General features: G+C 40.7%; 1 protein-coding gene across 2 annotated transcripts in view; it reads left to right on the top strand.

Moving 5' to 3' along the window:
• Nucleotides 1-5,575: 5,575 nt before the first annotated feature.
• The window catches only part of EGFL6 (EGF like domain multiple 6), a 30,611-nt gene continuing 14,781 nt past the window's right edge, over nt 5,576-21,405 (top strand). For both annotated transcript variants that reach the window (XM_064407689.1, XM_064407688.1), the window contains exons 1-7: nt 5,576-5,785; nt 9,729-9,838; nt 11,999-12,091; nt 14,476-14,595; nt 15,436-15,555; nt 16,246-16,380; nt 18,133-18,255. In XM_064407689.1, coding sequence (XP_064263759.1) covers nt 5,721-5,785; nt 9,729-9,838; nt 11,999-12,091; nt 14,476-14,595; nt 15,436-15,555; nt 16,246-16,380; nt 18,133-18,255 — 766 coding nt within the window. In that variant the 5' untranslated portion in view covers nt 5,576-5,720. The remainder of the gene's footprint in view (nt 5,786-9,728; nt 9,839-11,998; nt 12,092-14,475; nt 14,596-15,435; nt 15,556-16,245; nt 16,381-18,132; nt 18,256-21,405) is intronic.

The raw sequence follows: 21,405 nt of genomic DNA, 5'->3' as shown, positions 1-21,405 counted from the left end.
AATATAATACATTGCATATATTTTCTAAAATATTTGCATATTGTAATTTTTTCATTTGACTTAATTCTACATTACTTTTATTTTTTTTGTCTGATCTTCTCTGGATTCTCTTAAGATTTCTATGAGGGCAAGTGTATTCATAAGTTTTATGAGACCAAGAGGTAAAGGACACTGACCAAATGAATTCAGGGAAGTCGATGAAATTCAGGCAGTTCAGCTGAAGAGTAAGAACATGTCTTCCAAAACTTTCATTTGGCATTTCAGTATCACATTTGACTGAACTCTAGACTCCTCGATGATTCCTGTATGGCTGCTGGGTAGTGGAGAGAGCAGATGATCACTATAATAAAAGCCATATCTAGATTATTTTGGCCAACAAGAGATGCAACCAAAAAAGAAAATAATTTCTCATTTGGTAAAAGGCTCTGTTTTGTAACAAAAAGTGAAAACAGACTACAATGTCCATCTAGAAGATATCTAGATGTGAAAAACACTTTCTACACATGTATGAGGCAAGGTAGTTCTGTTAGGAGCATAGATAGGAGGAGGAGTATTTTCAGAAAAATTATACAGCCACATTTTTAAGCACTGAAGATCAAGGTTTACAGAAAAGAGCCTATGAAAAATAAAAATAAGTGCAGACAGATAAAAAACTTAAGTCCCTTTGGAAAGATTTTTCTCCAAAAAGCCAGTATTTATTTGTTACAACACTGGTACTCTCCATAATGCAGACACAGGTGATGTTTCTACATCCACATTCTAGTTCAAATCAGAATTGCACTTCGGAAGTAAATCTTGTGACAGACTGTTCAACATGCTTAGGTTCATGGACCATGTGAAATGGACTTCATGGATTTTAGCTGAAACCTTAAGCTACCCTTCAAAAGCAGACCTGACACAACTGAACCAGTAATGAATATCAATGCCAGAGAAGCAAATGACAGCAAAGAAAACCTTGAGAAGACATTTCCATGCATATATTCATCTATGATGTCCTCAGATTTTTCATTAGTTCCATGTTGTCTTCCTTTCATTTAATGACCTTTATCTTAGCTGCCAAAATAAACTTCATCACCTTTTGCTGAGTTCTTCATGCTCTCCTGAACCAGTCATCAAACAAGCACAAATATCCTTCAGCTCAGCTGCTTCTGCCAAATAAATTTATAACCTCTCTTGGAACTCCAGGCTGTGGAATATAAACCCAACATGTGAAACCTCTTATTTATATGTTTAGAAAAGTGATCTCCAGCCCGATGGTATAATTTTTACAGGCTCTTATTCATGCTGTGTTAGGCCACCCACCATCATGATTGTCTGATTTTTAATTATTTAAACCTAGTACAATACAAAGCATTTTCTAAACACTGAGCTTTTATGCTTGTAATTGGTTTTGAGCAGAAATAAGAATTCCCTCCTAGAAACCCTAACTTGTTTAGATATGTACTGAGCCCTCCTTAGGGATATCTGGGATCCAGGCTGATCCTGTCAATGGATTCCCACTCTCTGCTACACAAAGGACAGCAAGCATTGCCCCACGAACCACAGGGCTGGGTTTAACCATGGTAGAAATCTGAAAAATGTTATCAAATATCAAAGGAATGTAAACACACCACTTCTGAGAGTATTTTATAGTGTCAGCTAAAAAGTAGGTTGAGGTTACAACTAAATTTTCCTATTGGCAAAGGTTTGTTAATCCTGGTGCTCTGCCTTTAACAATCTAGTCTGCCAACTTTTCCTCACATGCATAATCTCAGTGAAGCAATATTACTAGGTCTCATAAATCTCTGGATATTTGATAGTTTCTCTAAACCCTCAGATTGTAGTTAAATAATTGCAAGAATTTCAACTTTGAGCATTATTTCTTTTTCTCAAGATATCCTGAAGCAATACTCAGCAAACCAAAACAAAAAATAAGCTCAATTGATTTTATAATCATGATCCTATTCAGGAATTCCAATTCAGAAATACCATTCATGACTTCTTACTGTTTTAAAATAGTCTATTAAAGCTGATAAAATGATCCATGAGAAAAAAAAAACTCAAATAGTTTCTTTTATTTCTCTATTTATTCTACTCCCTGTAAAACCTGTAAAATAACTTGATCTGAAACTACTTGACAGTATAAATGGAACTTCACTAAAAAAAAGGATATAGCCATGATTGCTATTATAGCAATATTTCAGTCCTTAATGCTCTGAGTTATTTTTTACTCTATCTGTGCTTAATGTAAATGTTTTAGCTGAAATATTTCTATTTCAACTTCATCAGTCCTTTGTGATTCCTAAATAGAGATTGAATAATTCATATTTACAACATAAGAAAAGTTAGAGTATTACATTAACCCCTGCTCCAAATATCAAGACACAGAGAGAACCTGAACTCATGATAGCAGAAGTGTAATCTGAGAATTCAGGACCAAATACCTTTGTGATGTGAAACCACAAAGATCCTCCTGTTGATTCCATGAAGTGACACCAAGTGTGTTCTTCCCCACTAGGCTGAGGTTTCAGCTTTGTTACTGAGCATGCCAGCACTGAGATGCTCAAGGGGACCAAACAAGGATAGAACCTGGGATCCAAGTAAAACAGAAATCTACTGTTAGATTTTCAATACAGTAATCTCTAAAGGCAGCAGCAAATTAGCAAAAGCTGAAAAGTAGCAACTATGGACTCATAATAAGTGCAAGATAAGTCCAGACTCTACCTGGTTTAATGCCCTTTTTTTTAATTATTATTTTGCCACCTGCCACCTGTTACATTTTGATAATTCAAATAAAAAAGACAAACCATCAAAGTTAAAGCTCCAAAGTGCTGAATTACAGATAGTCAATTAATATTTAATATTTATTAATATGACAAAATAAAGGTATAGATTACATGAACTTCACATTTTTTTAACTTAGTATGGCTGAACAAACTATAAAATCACTGTGGTTTTGTCTGTCAGAAATAAACACAAAAGCCACTAAGAGGCACTATGTTATTGGGCTACCATGTGGAAAGTATTATATATAAAAGGATCGCCAGTGACTGAATTATTTTTGTTTAAGGCTAATGTAGTCAAGCAATGAAAGATTTGTGTGTTAGTACATAGAGAAAGTATATGAGGGGAAAAAAATGTCTAAATCTTTTTGGCAGGAGACCTGAAACCAAAGAAAATCACATCAAAAACCAGGAAGCTATACCTATAAAATCCATCCCTGAAAATCACACAGTGGTCTCCTATTGCATTCATTCATAAAGCTGCTGGAAACGGCAATCCCTGATGCACATGTGGATTGTGTAGGTATCTATTAAGATAGGCCAGGTGGGAGAAAAAGGAGGCATTATGTATTAGATACTTGGTGTTGGGTTCTTCACAGGGGACTCGCAGAACTTTTCAGAGTTCAAGGCTTAATTTGAAAATGTAACCCCTTCCTTTCTGTGGGAGGGACACTCAAAGTGGGGAAAAGAAGGGCAAATCTACTTGTCTTCCATAGCCTGGTAGACCATCCATTCCACCCTTCCATGCCTTTGAGCATTAGAGCTACTGCCTCAGAGGAAAAAAGCATATTAAATCATGGCACAGCCAGAGCTGTGTCAGGGCCTGTACTTCATGAACTTTCAGCCAGCTCTGGAGCTTGGATGTCCTCCTCTGCATGTTCCAGGGTCTATGAGTCTATGGAGCTGTTCCACAGTAGCTTTCAGAGAGAAAGTACCAAGTGAGACAAGTAGGAAATAGAGAGGTGCCAAGTGATAAATAGAGAGGGCCAATTACTCCTTCATCTTTGCTTGCTGGTGATGCTCTTGTTGGTATAAACCAGTATGTCAGACAAGGAGGAAATGAGGGGGGATGAGCAAGACTCCCAACCTGCCCCCCCCAATTCAGAGCTTTTATTCATCCAAATGGGAAATGGCATCTTCAGTGGGCAAAGCAGTCTTATTATGGGGCCTCACTTTGGTCCAGAGATTAAAAACTGGAGTACAACACATAGCTAAGACCCAAAAACTAGGGACGGCATTTCATGAAACAATAACAAGAACTGTGTTCAGTTTAGAAATAGGATTTATAATTGTCATCCCACTAATTTCTCATTTTGCATTCCAGATATCAAGAAAATACATGAACAAGAGCAGCCATGAGGTGAGCTTTGGAATCAGGATCGTAGGAAGTACAAAAAGGTTTTCCTAAAAGCTGAGGGACATTCCTGTAATTCATATTATGTATGACACTAGAAGCCACAGGCCCCTCTTGTATCACCTTGGTATGAAAGAGCTCCTGTGAGAGGTTGGGAGGATAGTCCAGAAACTGCCCATTAGCTTTCACTTGAGAGACAGCCATGACTACAATAAGCATTTCCCTAATAAATCACAGGGAATGGGGGAGACCCAGGGGCCAGTCCCATTCCAGCAGGCAATGTGAAATACTACTTAGGGACCACCAGGGCAGACAGACCTATCCACACGTCACTCTGTAAGAAAAAAAAATATATATATATTTTTGAGGAAATAATTATACCTCATAACAGATTACATGCATTGCAGTTCAGAAATTATTTGTCTTCTGACCAAAAAAACTTGTCTTGAACACCAATAAATATTTTAGTGGCAAGCTTAGACTTAAATGATACATTCATATCTATTTGTTGGAATAAATATGCATAATAAAAACCATGAGTCTTTGAATTCTGTTTTATGTACAGAAATGTTTCTACATGGTGCCGATTTAACTAAAATCAAAAGACTACTCCTCCCATACAAGAAGACAAGTCTAATGAAGGGAGCTGGGGAGTCTCAAGGTGCTGCTGCATTTCAGAAAGACAGCAGCACAGCTGCAAACCAGTGGCTTTTGTGTCCAGCATCCAGGACAAAAAAAGTCTTTATCGTCCTGTGCAACACAGAAACAGTATTGCACAAGTTTGTTTCCTTTGAATAGATTGAATTTTAATAACATATCATTTGAATCCTGGGGCTAGATTTGCCATCTTTTCGTAACTCTGACTTCACACTGCTCCTCTCTGCAAGGTGACTTAAATGTGCTTTGGAGGAAAGTACTTTCAGAAGTCTGAAGCAATCAGCAGTAGATGTCAACAACTTGGCAGAAGTTTATTCTAAACAAGATTTTTCCTAATATCCAGGTACTTAGCAGCTTGGAAAAAGTTCAGGGATGGTCCAGCAAGGCAAATCCTGGAAAGCTTTCGGTGCAAATGCATTTTCCGATGATGGAAACCCACGGTAGGGCTGCCGCGGGGGCCAGCGGGTGCCGGTGTGGCTCTGGGGAATCACCAGCGGCCGCTCTCAGGCCGGGCCGGGGGGTTTGTACCGGGGTTTGTACCGGAGCTCGTACCGGGGCTCGTACCGGGGTTGGTACCGGGGTTTGTACCGGGGCTCGTACCGGGATTTGTACCGGGGTTTGTAGCGGGGCTCGTACCGCCCGTCGCAGCGACACGCCTTTCCCGGGGGAGCATCACCGCGGCTCCGAGGCCGGCTCCAGGGCAGCCTGCCCCGCTCCGGCCGGCACCCCCGCCCCTCTCCGCCCGCCCCGGTGCAGGCGGGTCCGCCCCGCCCCGCCCGGTTATACGGCCCCGTCGCGCCGCCCGCCCGCGCTCCGGCGCTGCCGCCGCGGGACGGCCGGAGGGACAGCCCGAGGGACAGCCAGACGGACAGCCGGACGGACAGCCGGACGGACAGCCGGACAGCGCCGGGGTCGCGGCCGCGCCGCCTGCCGCCCGTGCCCGGGCGATGGTGCCGGCGCCCGGGAGCGCCCTGCTCGCCGCGCTGCTCGCCGCCGGGCTGGCCGCGGGCAGGTGAGCGGGGAACCGGCGGGGCGGGCGGGGCTGGCCCGGGGCTGGGGGCCGCTGCTCCCCACGGGCCCGGGGCTGGGTGCCGCTGCTCCCCACGGGCCCGGGGCTGGGTGCCGCTGCTCCCCAAGGGCCCGGGGCTGGGTGCCGATGCTCCCCAAGGGCCCGGGGCTGGGTGCCGCCGCTCCCCGGCCCCGCGGGTGTCGGTCCGCCCCGGCGGGCGGTCCCGGGGCCGTGGTGCTGAACGCGCCCGCCCGGTCCGTGCGCTCCGCTCCCCCGAGCTGCTCCCACCCGAGCTGGGCGCGCGTGCTCTGGGAAAAGCGGCAGCTTAAGTTGCGGTGCCAGTGGGGGAATAGCTGCCGCATCTGTGGAAAGGTGTGAGCACCACCGGTTCTTGGTCTGGCAGCACAAACGGCCCTTCACCCGCCGCCTGTCACCACAGATGGGCTCTATGGAGACAGGTATGCGTTGGAAACAGAACGAGATTTTGAGAGAGGATCAATAAAACCACCTACTCCACAGCAAGCCGTTCCAGTGTTCCCTCTCCCAATTCTCCAGAAGCAGAAGTGCTGCAGCAAGGGAATAGCTCGTAAAGGGAGAATTCACAGCAACTGTATGTGAAGCCTTCATGATGTTTTCTGGTTTATTTCTTTAATATTAGATCTGTGAATGGAAACGTTTGTCATCAGCAAGTGGCAATGTGCTGTTCCAGGACATGTGAGGCTGTTGAGTGGTCAGCTTCTCAGGAACTAGAAGTTCATGAAATCCAGACCTGCTCTTATGTCTTAGAGAAGGCACATTTGTTATTCTATACCGCCTCACACCATTGTCGAGGGTGAAGGAAAAGGACTGTCCTCCAGGAAGAAGGGGTTCCTTCCAGTCAAAAAAATGTGGTGGAGGGAGCCTGTCCAGTCTATTATTGGGGTATTTTCATGTGAAATGTTTCTTTTCTTCTACCTTCTGTCATTTGTATTGTTGCTGTTACTGTTCATTTCCTCATCTTATTGCTGTTTCCAGTAAATTGTTCTTACCTCAGCCTGTGATCTTTGCCTATTGTGCTTCCAATTCTCATCTCCATCCTGCTGCAAGGGGAAGGGTGAGGGGAAACTGGGGGAGCAAGAGAGGGTGGCATGTGGTTGTGGAGAGAGTTGGTGGGGGGACTGATTTGGGGAATCCCATTCCTAAACCATAACAGCAATACAGGTTACAGCAGCAGTGCACCTTAGTCCCACTCAGTTTAAAATGGTGCTAATGGCTCACAGCAATCTTATGACAGCTAATGCAGCCATCTCTTTATTTCAGTCTCCTCAACTCCGGCAGTCCTGGGTTGTTGTGGCTAGTATTCATCCTCACTGTTCTTTGCTAAATGTCTCATAATGCTTTCAGCAATACTGGAGCCACATAAAATCAATTACTTCTCTCCTCCCTGGGCACCCTGGGCTGCTAAGTAGCCACTTGTTACCTTTAGCACTGGTGCTGCCTCTCAGAGGACAGAGTTCTTCAGACAGCACTTTTCCACTGCGCTGTGATCTGACCTGCACAGTGTGCCTTCTCCTGCCTTTCTTTTTTGGTCACATTTTTTTGGTTGCAGATTCTTCAAGGCCAGGAATTTTTTGCACACTGGCAGACTGTGATAAGTCTGGCCATCTCACTCAGGTACTTTAGGTAGTTCCTCTGAAATCCTACAGGAGTATGAGACAAGGAGGGATCAGAAGTGCCCTGTGCCTCCAGTCTACATTACTGCTTCCCCAATATCCACGAGGGTCCATGTGATATTCCTCCAGATAAGGTCTGTCTACCTGAAAGAATCTCCTCTTTCTAAATTAAAAAAAAAAAAAGCTGAAGTTCTGATAGAAATAGCTAAGCTGATGTGTGTTGATTCTTCATGGGTGAGAGGGACTAACCTGGCAAAACTGGTTTTCCTCACAGATTTTGGGATCTAGTTGATCTTTCCCTCTGCCAAAGGTAAGTTTTATCTTGATGCTTGTAGTGGAAGTCAGAACAAATCTTTTAACCTTGTCCAGGGCAATATCTATAGAGTTCAGCTACGTTAATTTAATTTGCAGCTTTATGGAACGTTTCCCAGTTTTAAGGAAAGTTTGTTCTGAAACCTTGAGAGATACTGTATACTTTATAATGGCATTATTTTTTTTTAAATTTTGAAATAAATTAATAACTAAAACATTACTGAATCAGTTTTTCCTGTGAAAATGAGCACCTTTTGGAAAGGAATGAGATCCTGCTTCCTCCAGGCTTTAGGCATTTTAACCTCCCAGGGGAGTCATAGCACTATCCAGATGCATTCAAAGGGATTTTCTGAGATTCAAGCAGAATGTACATTTACTATTATTGAATTCAAGGCCACTTTCTAGTCTGCAAGCAGAATATATGTTCTTTAACTTGTATACTTGCAAGTGATATAAGGCAGCAGCATGTGGATAACAAAATGGGAAAAGGTTATTTTACTGTCTATAGGATGCAGAGGCAGGGTGCTGATTTGTCACAGACACAGAGTTAGAGCTGTTCAACACACTTGTTCACCTGTCTGAAGCTGTTCATGTACCAGAACATGTACTCCTGTGAACTGCATCACTGGCAAAGGTTGGGTGGCATCAGAACAATCTATTCCAGCACTGAAGCGTTTTTACCTGCCAGGTGACATGAAGGCCATCTCTTTGTATAGAGTATCTCAGATACATGAGCTTATGCATTTCCTCTGAACTCCTTTCTAGTTCCAATGGTTCAGCTACTAAAGAAAACTCTGGAGTAACACCTTGTGTCTGTGAAGTGTATGCATATATTTGTTCTATTAGTTCGCCTCAGTGGTGTTTGCAGGAACTGTTTTGATGTGAGTGCAGCCATTACAGATAAGTGCAGGAGGATACATGCAAAGTACTCCTGTAATGTGATAAAATATTACCTTTTTTGTGCCTCAGACTAAAAAATGCAAAAGGTCATGCCTGATGGCTTTTTTCCACCATTTTTCCCACCGTGAGATTTCTGTTGCAGTGTATTGTCTCCCCTCAGGACCCCAGATCACTTACTACAAAGCTCTCACCAAACAGGAATTTTCTGGGTCAAAACCAACATTTTGGACTCTCTGAAGAAAATGCATTTTAAATTATGACTTGGATAAAGCAATGGGGACAGAGGATTTTGGATAAAGGAAAGAATTTCATAAAGGGAACAGCCATGTGGTGGACAACTTAAGTAACAGCAAGCAGAGCGAGAAGAGAACTAAAGCCACAGCACAGAGGAGGTCTAGAAGATTTACACAGTTGTGAATTTCCATCTGATTTATAATTTTGGCAACTGATATTGCAGGTTTTCCAACTCTTGCAGCTGTTGATCTGCACAATGACTTTGACCCCCCTGGACTTATTGGCAGGTGAAATTAACATTAATTTGTATGGTCAGGGACTCTCATGCAACCAGAATTCTTGGGACTGTCTGCACTTATGAAATCACTTTGCATGTATGCAGTGGCTATGAGCCTGCAAGTCACTAGCTTTTATGGGGCCAACTGATGCTCTCAACAAGCTTTTCTGTAGAATCAGTCTTTCATCATCTGAGGCAACAGTGCTGTCAGTTATGGCATCATATATTTGATCCAGTTGTTCGTGTGACACAAACTGAGGCAGCCCTATTGACTTCACTGGTATTAAGAGGACTCATTCTAGCAAGGAGCTGGCTGTATTTTTTGCCGTGTTTCTCATTAGAAAGGGTTGACCTTGCACAGTTAATTTATTACAGGTGAAACATTCCCATCATCCCAGATTCTCTGATCAAATGGAAGCTTGCATTCCTGTCTCGGAGCACTGCTCTAGGTTTGGTGAAATGAAAATGCTTGACAGTGGATAAAACATAAGAGAATTGTACAGAGGGGTATGCAGAGGAATGGCCTAGAGCATTTTCCTGCTGGAGTTAGTGTTTGTCCTTCCTTACACAGCTGGAGAGCTCGTGGGCAGCTGGGGGCCGTGAGCCAGCCTGGGGTGTGTCGCTACGGCTCCAGGTTGGATTGCTGTCCTGGCTGGAGAAAGAACAAGGGCCACTGCGAAGGTAACATTAACTTTCTTCTTGGTTCCTCTTTGCTGCTGTGTATTTGGTACTAATAAGGAGGCTTCCTACATGTCCGCCAGAAGTTACAGAAGGAAAACTCCTGAGGAGTGAAATCTCCAAATCTGTGAGAGAGCAAATAAAACATGCTTGAGAGACCATCTCCTCAAAAAAAGCAGAGCTTTGGTTAAATAACACCCAACCATAACTTGCACGTTCAGAAATTCTTAGATCCAGAAGGCACCATCTGTTCTAACCTCCTGCACAGCCCTGGTCAGTGGCTACACTGTTACAGCTGTTGAGTACGTGCCATAAATGCAGTTTTCTAATGCTGTATAAGGACTCCTAAAATGATTTAATATTGGTGTCCTTTAGATTACACAGCCTCTGAGAGCCAGAGGGTTTTAACTTTCCAGGAATATAAATAAAACTCAAGCAATAAGTGCCCCTGACTTGAGCTTGGGTAGCCAGCCAGCATTCTGGTGTGTGGATCATTTGCTTAATGAAGAGACAATGACTCTTAAGACACTTCTAATTTGCGAAAGTTCTACATATGCCAAGGAGAATGCAGTGTTGAATCTCTCTCTCCAGTTGTATTTGGGCAAAGCACAACAAAATCATAAAATATATGTTTTAGATCTTTTTAAGATGTTGCACTTGTTGTCCCAGAGAGTTTGGCCTTTTATATTTAGTGAATTTGTATAGAGGCTTAAATTATTCATTGCTGAAAATCCATATACTAAAAGGGAAAAATGCTAAAATGTCTCTGCTCTGTATATATGATATGCCATTTTTAAAAAAGAAAAAGGGATTATTGTAGTATTTCTCGCATTGCTTAATTGCACATTAGTTTTCATGCAAATTAATACCTGGAGTGATAACTGGCAAATGTAGCTTTTGATCAGCCAGTGGAGTAGGTTGTCTTGTTTTAAAGCAATAGGTTTTCATAAAATTTGAATACTCTTCTTTGGCAAATCACTTTAAGCCACCTAGAATGTAATTCTGCATTGTAAATCCAGATGTGCTGGTATTCACTGCTTCAGTGCTAACACTGTAAGCTGGTCTTTTGCAGTCTCAGTTACAGAAGAGAAATGTGTCCATGCCATGGGAGAACATCCCAAGCAGAGATGCTTTGGATCCCAGGGGAGCAAGCTGGTCTTGCAGTGTGGCACATTGCATTCAGGGATGGAAGAAGTGTAGAAAAATGCCTCAGTCTGCAGAGTTAGTAACTTCAATATATCTGAATGTAGCTGTTAATATAGGGAAGATACTTGAATTCAGAAAAATTAATTTTAATATTAATTTTACCATATAGTAACTAAACTTTCCTGTAGTTTACAGATCAGCTTAACTACATAAGGAATAAAGATTCACATCTTGGTTCACACTCTTTCCTTGTTTCCTCAGAGATAGTCCCAAAAATCCATGTTTGCTCTTTCTGAATAACCCCCATGCTGACAATTAAAGTGATTTCAGAAACCTTAAGGCTTATAAAAGTCAGCATTTAATTTCTGATTGATGATCCAGAGGACTTAGAGTTGCTTTTTAATGCATCCAGGGTAAATGTAGCCCTCTCAAATTATTGTAAACATGATGCAAATATACTGTCTGGGATGTGTGCTAAGGACAGTTGCCTGATGACAGATGTGCTCTGGATGTTCCACCATGGGATAGACACGTTCCTCAGCTGTAACTGAGGAGATCCAAGACTGTAAACGTCTATAGGATTATGTGTCTCCTTTGGCTCTAGGAGAGTGCTGTTGCCTCTTTCCTGCTCCAGATGCCAAGCGTAGCAATTCAAGCTGCTGGCCAGCTGCTTCTCACATAGGCTTCCTAAAGAAAGGAAAAAGGCAAGAGTACAAAACTAAATGTGGCTTGGAAGCATTGCTGGAAAAAAAGGAAAAAATAAAGGAAAAAATAAAAGGAAGAGACCTTTTGTCTTTACAAACCTGGAAAAAATTAAATTCTTGTAATTAATGTTAGTGCTACTATTCTCAAGCACAAAGTGTTAATCAGTAGTTACTGGGCTCACACCGGAGGGAGAGGTGTGGAAGCTGTTGAACTTGTGCAAAACCTTTTAGGCAACTAAGCAGGGAAAAAGTTCTCAAATAGAATATTTCTAACTTTTTTTTTCTCTCTCCTTTCTCTGCCTGACTCCACCAGCTACCTGTGGACATGGTTGCAAGTATGGCGAGTGCATGGGACCAAACAAATGCAAATGTTTCCCTGGATTTACAGGGAAAACCTGTAATCAAGGTTTGTGCATATGCTCCAGAAAGGAGCCTGTTGGTTTTGTTTCCTTATCTTGTACTATGGTTTTAGCCATCTTCCAAAGCAGTAAACCAGGATATTTTCTTGTTTATGTAGAAGAACTTAAGAATTTAAGACTTTTGCATCTCCAGCATCCCAGGCAAGCTCTAAGACTCCTTCAGCAGACAAAAGTTTGAACCTATATGGTTTATCTCCTGTGGGCTGATGACAAGGGCAAACTCATGTTTATAGTCAGAGGATTAAAGTACGGAGAGATTATATGGGAAGGTATCAGAAGAGATGGAAGCCAATTTCATGTTATAACCCATGTTATTGTCTTAACTAGCAGCCCATGTTTCTTTTCAAATTAATCTTCTAGTCAGAAAGATGTATTTGTAGACGTATAATTTATCAATCTGCCTGGGCTGTTTGTATGATGCCCTAAAGATGTGCTATTAAGTATTTTGGTAAAATCCATCTTTTATTGTTTCTCACAGGGAAAGAAATTAACTCCTCAGTACACTAGAGAGGGAAGAGAAACAGCAACTGTGGCTATATGTAATAGATATATAAGTACCACTTACAACTTCAGCCTCTAAACACAGAAGTTTAACCTCAAAAATTATTTGGCAGCTGAAATGTGCTAAAAGGCAACAGAGAAGCCCTCAGCTTTTATGTGCTTTCTGTGCAGTAACTCCATGTACATTTGACATGCTCTCCATAGGCAACCTGATCACCTGTGCACTTCAGCAGTTCTGAGGCTGAGGCTCAGAGGAAGCACTGCACAGACTCCCTGTTACCTCCTGGGCTTTTCTACCTTCTGAAGCAGCAGCAGGAATTTTTCAGTGGGGTGGTGGCTGGTACTGGCCAGGAGTGTCCAAGAGCTGTTTGTTTCAACAGTATGGCTGTGTAGGTGGTCATGTTCCATCAGCCAGGAGTGTTAATATCCACTTGTAATTTACTGGCAGATGTAGCCTTGGTCTGTCCTTACAGCAGAATGTCCTGCTGAGCAAGCTCAACATGAGCTAACTAAAATAACAGAGATAAGGGGACTGTATTAGTCTGCCATCAAGTCTGAGCTACATCAGCCTTATCTCCATAGGTTCTTTTTTAGAGCTGTGTATGCTATCTGTGCATTGTGAGAGATAGGTACAGATAAGCACTTTTGAAAATGTATGGTTTATGTGGAATAACTTTTGTGGTCTAGTTTGCTCTGTAGTTTCTTTGTTAAGAGAGTCTTAGTTATTTAGTGGAGTCACAGCAGCACAACAATCCAGTGTGATTTGCAAACAGACAGATTGTCCTTTTTCAAACAGACCCTGTGAGAATAAGAGAATGCAACCCTCTCTCTTCCCTGGACTGAGCTGTAACAAGCACTTGTGCACCTCCACAAAGTCTGTGCTTTGAATGGCCTGGAGGCTTTGTTCCTGTGGTCTGCAGGGTGTGGCACAAGAACAGATGCTTCTCCCATTGGAAATGGAGTTGCACAAGCTCAGTGCTTCCTTGGAGAGCTGCATCTATACTGAAATTATGTTATCGGTCTAAACACATATTGAATGGGCTGCATATGCTGGTGCATTCTATTAATGAGTTCCATCTATTTACTAATAGATGGAACTATTTACTACTTACAAGAGGTAGAGGTGTTAGGCCGTGGAAATGAAAACCACAGATGTTGTCCCCTTGTCATAGGCCAAATATCATTGTCAGCACTACTCACCCTATACCACACAAATAAACGTTTTAGAATTCTCATTTTCTCCCTGTGAAGGATAGATGTTGGGAATTTGAAATTTATTTAGTTTCTGAAAAGCCTTTAAATCCTGGATTTTGAGAAGGATTTAGGATGTTTTATTCTCAGGATTTTGAGATTTTTGAGATCCTTTTAAAGTCACATAATTATTATCATAAATTGTATTTCATTTCTGCTACTGATAACCTTGGTACCGGTGTGTAGCTCAGAAAAATTAAAGTAAAAATCTTTGTTTCACTTTATCTCAAACTGTTTTGCTATTCTTAATCTCATGTTTTTGCTTTTCTAATACAGAGGTCAACTGGAGGGCTAGAACCAGAAAAAATCCATTTAAAAAACTCCCAAAAAAAGATTAACTATGATTCTCTCCACCCCTCCACTTCTTCCTAACAAGCTGCCAGATGTGGCCAGAGTTTGCATTAACTTTTCAAGTGTAGAGGTCTGTGTATGTAGGTTTTACTAGCAGTCTTTCAGCCAGATGGTCTGCTAAATTCTCTTCTTGCAAGGGGCTGGCTTTATTTTCCATCCAGACAATTTCACTCTGGGGAACTCCACACATTAGGCAATATTATCCACCTCTATGCATGAATATATGTATAAAAGCCCAGCACTCACTCAGTTCCAATGACTTCTGCAGATCTGAATGAATGTGGACTGAAGCCACGTCCCTGCGAGCACAGATGCATGAACACACATGGCAGCTACAAGTGCTATTGTCTCAACGGGTACACGCTCATGCCAGATGGCACATGTGCAAGTAAGTAATAGAGCTGATGGAAAAGGCACACCACGATCATCTAATCACATCTAATCCCAGCAGATTTTCCTCTTGTGATGAACTGATTCAGTTTATTCAGGATAGGGTCTTTGCCCCTGCTCTCTGGTACTGTCACAGCTGAAAGAGGCTTCCTGTTTGGTAGTTGCTGGGTAAAGTAAACGAGGTCATACTTATATTTTGGTCTTCAGAGGTGTTTTGGTCCTGACAGAAGTAAAAGTCCTTGATAGTGTTGCTTCAGATGAAGAACAGCTAGTATGATCTCAGTGTATAGTCCTGCCAGTTCATCTGTTGAATAAGGATGAATGTATTCAAGCAAAGCACCAATACAGATTACTTTTTACTGTGCTGAATTTCATGCCATTCTTCCTTGCTTTACCTTTCTGTGCTCCACAACTGATTTATTTTATCTGTGTTAATATGCTTTTGACAGTTGCTGTAAACTGTTCTTGCAAACATTTGCTGTATGATCTAAGGCTTATCTAAACTTAGGAAAATAGGTATTTCTACCTACATTCTTTGTCTTTAAGTCAGCATGAAATGGAAATCATTCTGCTTTTTTAGCCAACCTGATTTTTCAGACCGGAAGAAGCTTCTGATTTTTTGGTGAGAGGGTTTTGTTTGTAGAAAATATCTCATAGACTCCTGAATTTTTTATATGTTAATTTATAATTATATATATAATATATAATTATATATTATTTATAATGAAGGGATTTTTCTTGTTCTGATTAATTTCTGTGTTTATCCATGTCTAACTTTAAATTGTGTGATTCCTGCCTAGAATTTTGCTCTTCTTGTTATTTTAAATACTGTTTTCAGGTTCTAGGACATGTGCCATGGTGAATTGCCAATATGGATGTGAAGAAGTCAAAGGGCAGGTGCAGTGTCTCTGTCCATCAGGTGGCCTTCAGCTGGGACCAAATGGAAGGACATGCATTGGTATGTTTAGAGATCTCACTCTCAGCTTCTTTTCTTCAGGATCCCCATAAAAAGCCATAAGATTCTGGGGAAAGCTTAGGAAGTAGTTAACCCTCCTTGCTGACTTAATAATGCTTTTTGTTACTCTCAGTGTGATGTAAAGTTTTAATATTTAAAAAAAAATATTTTTTCTTGAACTATTGGCCATGCGATTCTTTGGATAACTCTCATCCCCAGTAAATAATGCAATGTTTTGACATGATTTAGAGTCATCCACAGATTTGGTTTCTCCCTATTGGTATGAGGCCATTAATTACTGTGCTTTGCCTGCAGGAAGCTGCCCTGCTGACATAATGTATTATAGGATTTGGGCATTTAGTTTGGATAGGGCTTTCTTTTATTGTGATGACCCACAGTACAAACTTCTCAATTTTTCTCCAGAACCCTCAACATTACCTGTGAGTTTCCTGTGATGAAGAAATCATTGCTTATAATACTTGGTACTGTGTTCTTCCATAAAGTTAGTTCACATTTCACTGCTTCACTCATAAGAACACGTGACAAAGCCATCACCAAATGTGAAAATATAAGATTTATTTATTAAGTTTATCTGTGACAGCCAAGAACAAATCAGTCTCATGCAAATCCCAGTGAGTTTTTTCCTATTTTACCTTCTCATGGGTCTGACCAGCATCCCTTCTCCTGCTGTAGACATTGATGAATGCTCCACTGGCAAAGCTGTCTGCTCGTACAACCGCAGGTGTGTCAACACATTTGGAAGCTTCTACTGCAAGTGCCAGCTGGGATATGAACTGAAATACACCAGTGGCAGGTACAGCTGTGCAGGTAAGGGCTAGCCCATGGATGTTCCTTCTTCGTTCTTCTTATTCCCACAGAGCACATCTTCCCTGTGGTTGCCCCCAGCACATTGTCCTGTCCTGGGGATGCTGCCTCAGAAATGGGTAAAAGGTGTCACACTAAGAATGTTCTTGATGGGACTTTGAATTTTTCTCTGTTTTGGTTTTTTATTTTTTGGGGTTTTTTTTTTTCTGTAGCCTTATGAAAAACAAAATCACTGGCACTTGCAATTTAAATTCCCTCATTGTGTTGAGTCAAGATGTGCAAGAGCTTGTTCTAAGTTGGCAACTGTTGACTAAAAAAATGCTACTTCTGGTAAAGGTTTAGTTAAAGAACCATTTTTTGTTGTCTTGGTTTCAAACTGTGATGAATAAGCAGTCTCACTATATTTTTTTCCTTTCTCCATGTCGTTATTGAGGAATGTGAAGTAAGTGTCTTCATGACTGTAAAAACAGTTATTTGGATGGTTTGAACAGAACTTGAGGGGAAAAAAACAGAATGGAAATAGTAGGTTTCAATTATTTTCAGGTTTCTGTTGCATGAACAATTTTCTTCCTAACAAAAATAAATACAGGCAAAAAGTTATCTTGACATGCTCAGGTGCTAAAACAAATGTCAAAGCATGCTTAACTCCTGTTTCAATCCATTAGCTGAATGCTGGAAGAACAGCAAAATATAAGTTACTGCAGCAGGTGCTGCAGGAGTAATCTTCAAGCTGTTGACTACACAAGGGCCTGGAAGTGTTGGAACTACTACACATGCATAAGAAAGAGAACTAATGGGATTTGTTTATATTTAATTGATATTGGAAGTGAGGAGTGGGAGGAAGATCATAAGGTAGGTTTGGAGACTTAAGTTTGCATTTCATGTCTGCAAACCCCAAGAGACTTCAAGTGAGAAAAATATTTTTTTTTTTCTCATACGTATGCATGGGAGAAAAATCAGAATGGTCTCAGTGGTGAGGATTTTATTTGCAAACCTAAATCTCACTTTCAGACACACCAGACTTTTGAGTCAGTCTTCCTGCTACTTGTTTGTTTGCTGACTTACATTATGAGAGGACCTGTCAGCTGCTAAAAATGATGCAATCTGGGTAAAATGTGAGTGGTACAAACATTTGTGCACCAACATGACTCCCTCATGTGGAATAAATCAGAAACCTCTTTGTAATGGAATAAAATCAAATATTCTTGGTGCCTGTACATTTTGCTGTGAGTTGAATGTAGTATTTTCTACTGAATTTTCCTTATAACTTTTTTTTCATGCAGCATCATATATATATATGCTGGAATGTGAGAGGCAGCTTAAAGATCTTGACATCTTGGCATGCTCAGGGTTACCTTCCTTTGCATTCTTTCTACAGTGAATTAAAAAATGAGAATGTTTTGGTGAGCTCTTTAACTGCTGTCACCGATTCTCTTGGTGCTTTGTGCATTTTGCTAATAGAAGAGCATGTGTAACCTGTAGTTTGAATCCTGTCCTCAGTCAGAAAATCAGTGCATTCACCTTGTCTTTACTGGGATGGACATTTTCCATGGATGCGTACGCCAGCATCTGTGTGTTTGGAGTGACACCAAGCATTCTGTCCTAGGGTGAATCCTTCTGCCTCTGATGGCCACTGCTCTGGCTTGGTCTAACATTAGTGCTTAAAGTACCTGGATGAGATGGGGGCACAAACAGGCTGCCAGGAGCCTTGGGTTTCAGCACAGCTTTCACTGAAGCGTTTCTATCTCCTCCCAGATGTAAATGAATGTGTGACAAACACACACAGGTGCAACCTCCATGCAGAGTGCCTCAACACCCCAGGATCCTTCCAGTGCAAGTGTAAGCAGGGCTACCGAGGCAGTGGGTTTGATTGTGCTGGTGAGTACCACTGGATGGCAGGAATTGTATTGTTTTTCTCCAATAATTGATCATTACAAGGCATGTTCTCAGAAAAGTCATGCTGAACAGTGCTGCAATACCAACCAAGCAAGACCTCTCCACAAAATAACATATTAACTGCATGACTCACAGCATAGTCAATACAAGTATCCCTTGTTCAAATTAATTTTGTCTGTAAGTCTTCAAGTCTCATCTCTAGGAACTGCAAGTAGAACAGAGAAATTAATTTGTCTTGAAGAAACAGAGAAAATAATTTTAAAAAATCTACTGTGATTTCTCAATGAATTCCCAAGGTTAGCTGCTTGGAGGGATGTGCTGTCCCTTCCAGAAAGCTAACTTAGCAAAAAATGAGAAAATGGAGAAAAGCTGTGACTTCTCTGTTAAATTCTTTTCACTTTGTTTATCTATTGAATATGGAAGACGTCCTATAAAGCTGTCATTTCCTACTTTAACTGAATATGACCCTTCAAGAAGAAAGAAAGAAAGAAAGAAAGAAAGAAAGGCTGTCCTTGTCTTTATATTTAAAATGAACCTTTTAATTTATACCTTTGTTAATCCTGGCAGATGTTTCTCCTGCAACATCATTAAAGATGTTTTCCTCAAGAGGACACTTAACCTCTGCTCAAACATTTTAAAAGTTTTTGTCTGTAGCAGATGAAGTCTACATAATATATAAATCTTTTCAATTAATGCTTGATCAGATATGTGTTATGATTATACTTCATGGTCACAGATGTTCTCTGAGTCCCTCTATTGTTCATGTTCCTATTCCCATTATGGTAGCGATTTAAACTTCCAATACACATTGATAAATTAATATTTTCACAGAATATTTTGAATTGCACAGGACCCACTAGTCCAACTCGTGGCCCTGTACAGGAGAGCACCATTTTGTTAAGTTTCAACTTTCAGTAAAAAAATGTTAACTTTTAACAAGCAAAAATAAACACACAAAAATCTAGCTGTTACTGAACCATTTGATATGGACAAGATTACCACAGCAGAGCTGTTTAGAGCATTCTTCTACTCAAATTCAATGTTATGAGCCAGGTTCCTTGCTGGACCAGACCTCTTGTGATATGTCACTGCAGCTCACTGAAATGGAAGGATGCATTTGATTGGGCATCAAAGAAAACTGACATGACACATCTTGGTATGGTTTTGTTAAAACAAAGTGCACCACAGGTGAAATGTTAAACAAATACGTCTCTGAGAAAAATAGTCTGGGGGTTTTGTTTGGTTTTTTTTTTTCATTTGCCTTTTTAATGAGAAGGTAAAAAATTTCCAGAGAAATTTTTTTACTAACTCCATGCATAGTTTTTGACTAATTCATTTCTTTTTGACTAACTCCATGCATAAAATACTCTTTCATCAAGCAAAAACAATTCAACAACAATGATTGCTTACATATAAATAACAGAAATATTTTCAGTTGTGGAAAGAAATTTTTTGATGTCTAGCCCTGTAAAAAAAATCAGTCCTGAAGTCAGTTGTTTCCTATCGTCTCATGGATGTTTCTCTTACATCGTTTGCCCTCTGCCTACTTCCTCCTGTCATATTTCCAGTTACAGAAATCCATTTGTTGTTTAGCAGAGAGAGGATCCATGCCATTCATAGAACTTAACACACTAAATGAAAAAGAGATTCATTATGAGAGGATAGAAGAATAACATGCAGTAATGAGAGCAATCAGAGCCACAGGCAGGTCAAAAGTTGAGGGTCCAGCTAGAAAGAGAAGATTAAAATACAATCAGCAGTAGGTAAACCCTGAAATGCAGAGATGCTAAATAGAGACTGGTTTCTCTGGTGGTAATTCTCCCACATATACCTTATATTTTAAAGGGAAATGGAGGAGTTTCTTTTAGCTCTGACTGTTTCAATAGCTGACTTTTACTGCAATCCTCAAGAACATCTGACCAGTGTAACTCACAGGGACAGAACGTGTCTTGCCACTGGGGAAAATGTTTTTTTCAAACAGTGACACAAACAATTGGATGTACCAGCCAAAAGTGAAACACTGAATGTTCTCCATGTCATATGGCAATTGTGGAAAAGCTTTGCCTTTAATGCAGCAAAAAGAAAATTTGCTATGGGGTTTAATGGGATGAGGACACCATCTTGGGGGTTTAGGAACTGAAGGCTGTGGCTTCACACTTCTTTTGGTGACAATGCCTACAGTTCCTGTGGCCCATTCCAGTTCCCAGCAGGGCTTGTGCTGCAGCTGAACAAAAACCTTCTTAAATAAGACTCCAGTACTCCACATAATTATTCCCACAGAGATGGAATCCTGTTTTCACAGGGAAGCATTAGTTCTTAATAGCAATTGTCTCTAGTATATAAAAAAAAAACTGGCTACCATGGAATCAGTATTTGCTTTTTTCAAAAAATGAAAACTATTTTAATATATAGCGTAATTTTTGGATTATGAAAGGAGAGCAATTAAGCACATTGCTTATAATGAAATTCCTGTGGCTACATCTCATGCTATCAAATAACCTAATAATTGACATAATATATAATTCATCTTTGCAAAGAAGGTGGTGGAAATTCTTTCATTCGATTTCTATGTCAATACACTGCCTTGGAGAAAGCTGCTGAAATGTCAGGCTGCAAACACTGCTGCTGGTGATATGACCTGTGATTATTAAGGCACCCTTTTACCATTTAACACTGCTATATCTGTGAAACATTGGAGACCATTTCTGAACAGTCTGTAGCACACATGTTTGAGAATCCATAGGGATGGACAGATTTGAGCAATCCCTAAAAGGGTCCTAGTCATTTCCACATCTGGCCCCTATCTTGCTGCAATCTGTTGCTGTTCTCAGGTTCATGTGTTTCCTGATTTCCTTTTGTGCATTGAAAACCCACATTTCCCCTGCCACATGCTTTTATTTATATTTCAGCTTTTATTTAAGAATAGAGTCTCACAAGGTTCCATAAGCAATTAAGATTCCTAGGGAAAAAAATAACCTATTTTTGATTCACTTTTTTTGGTCTTACAAAATAACAGGAAAAAGGATTACTATATTTAAGTCTAGAGGTATCACTCTAAGGAGCTCAACAATAACATTCCTGTTATCGCCCAGCTAGAGGCAGAGGTTACTTTGCTGGGTATCAAGTGTCAAT

The sequence above is a fragment of the Passer domesticus genome, chromosome 2, assembly GCF_036417665.1.
Source record: "Passer domesticus isolate bPasDom1 chromosome 2, bPasDom1.hap1, whole genome shotgun sequence".
In the NCBI taxonomy this organism is placed as follows: domain Eukaryota; kingdom Metazoa; phylum Chordata; class Aves; order Passeriformes; family Passeridae; genus Passer; species Passer domesticus.
Note: the sequence above shows the minus strand (reverse complement) of the source record. Positions and strands in the feature narration are given on the sequence as shown.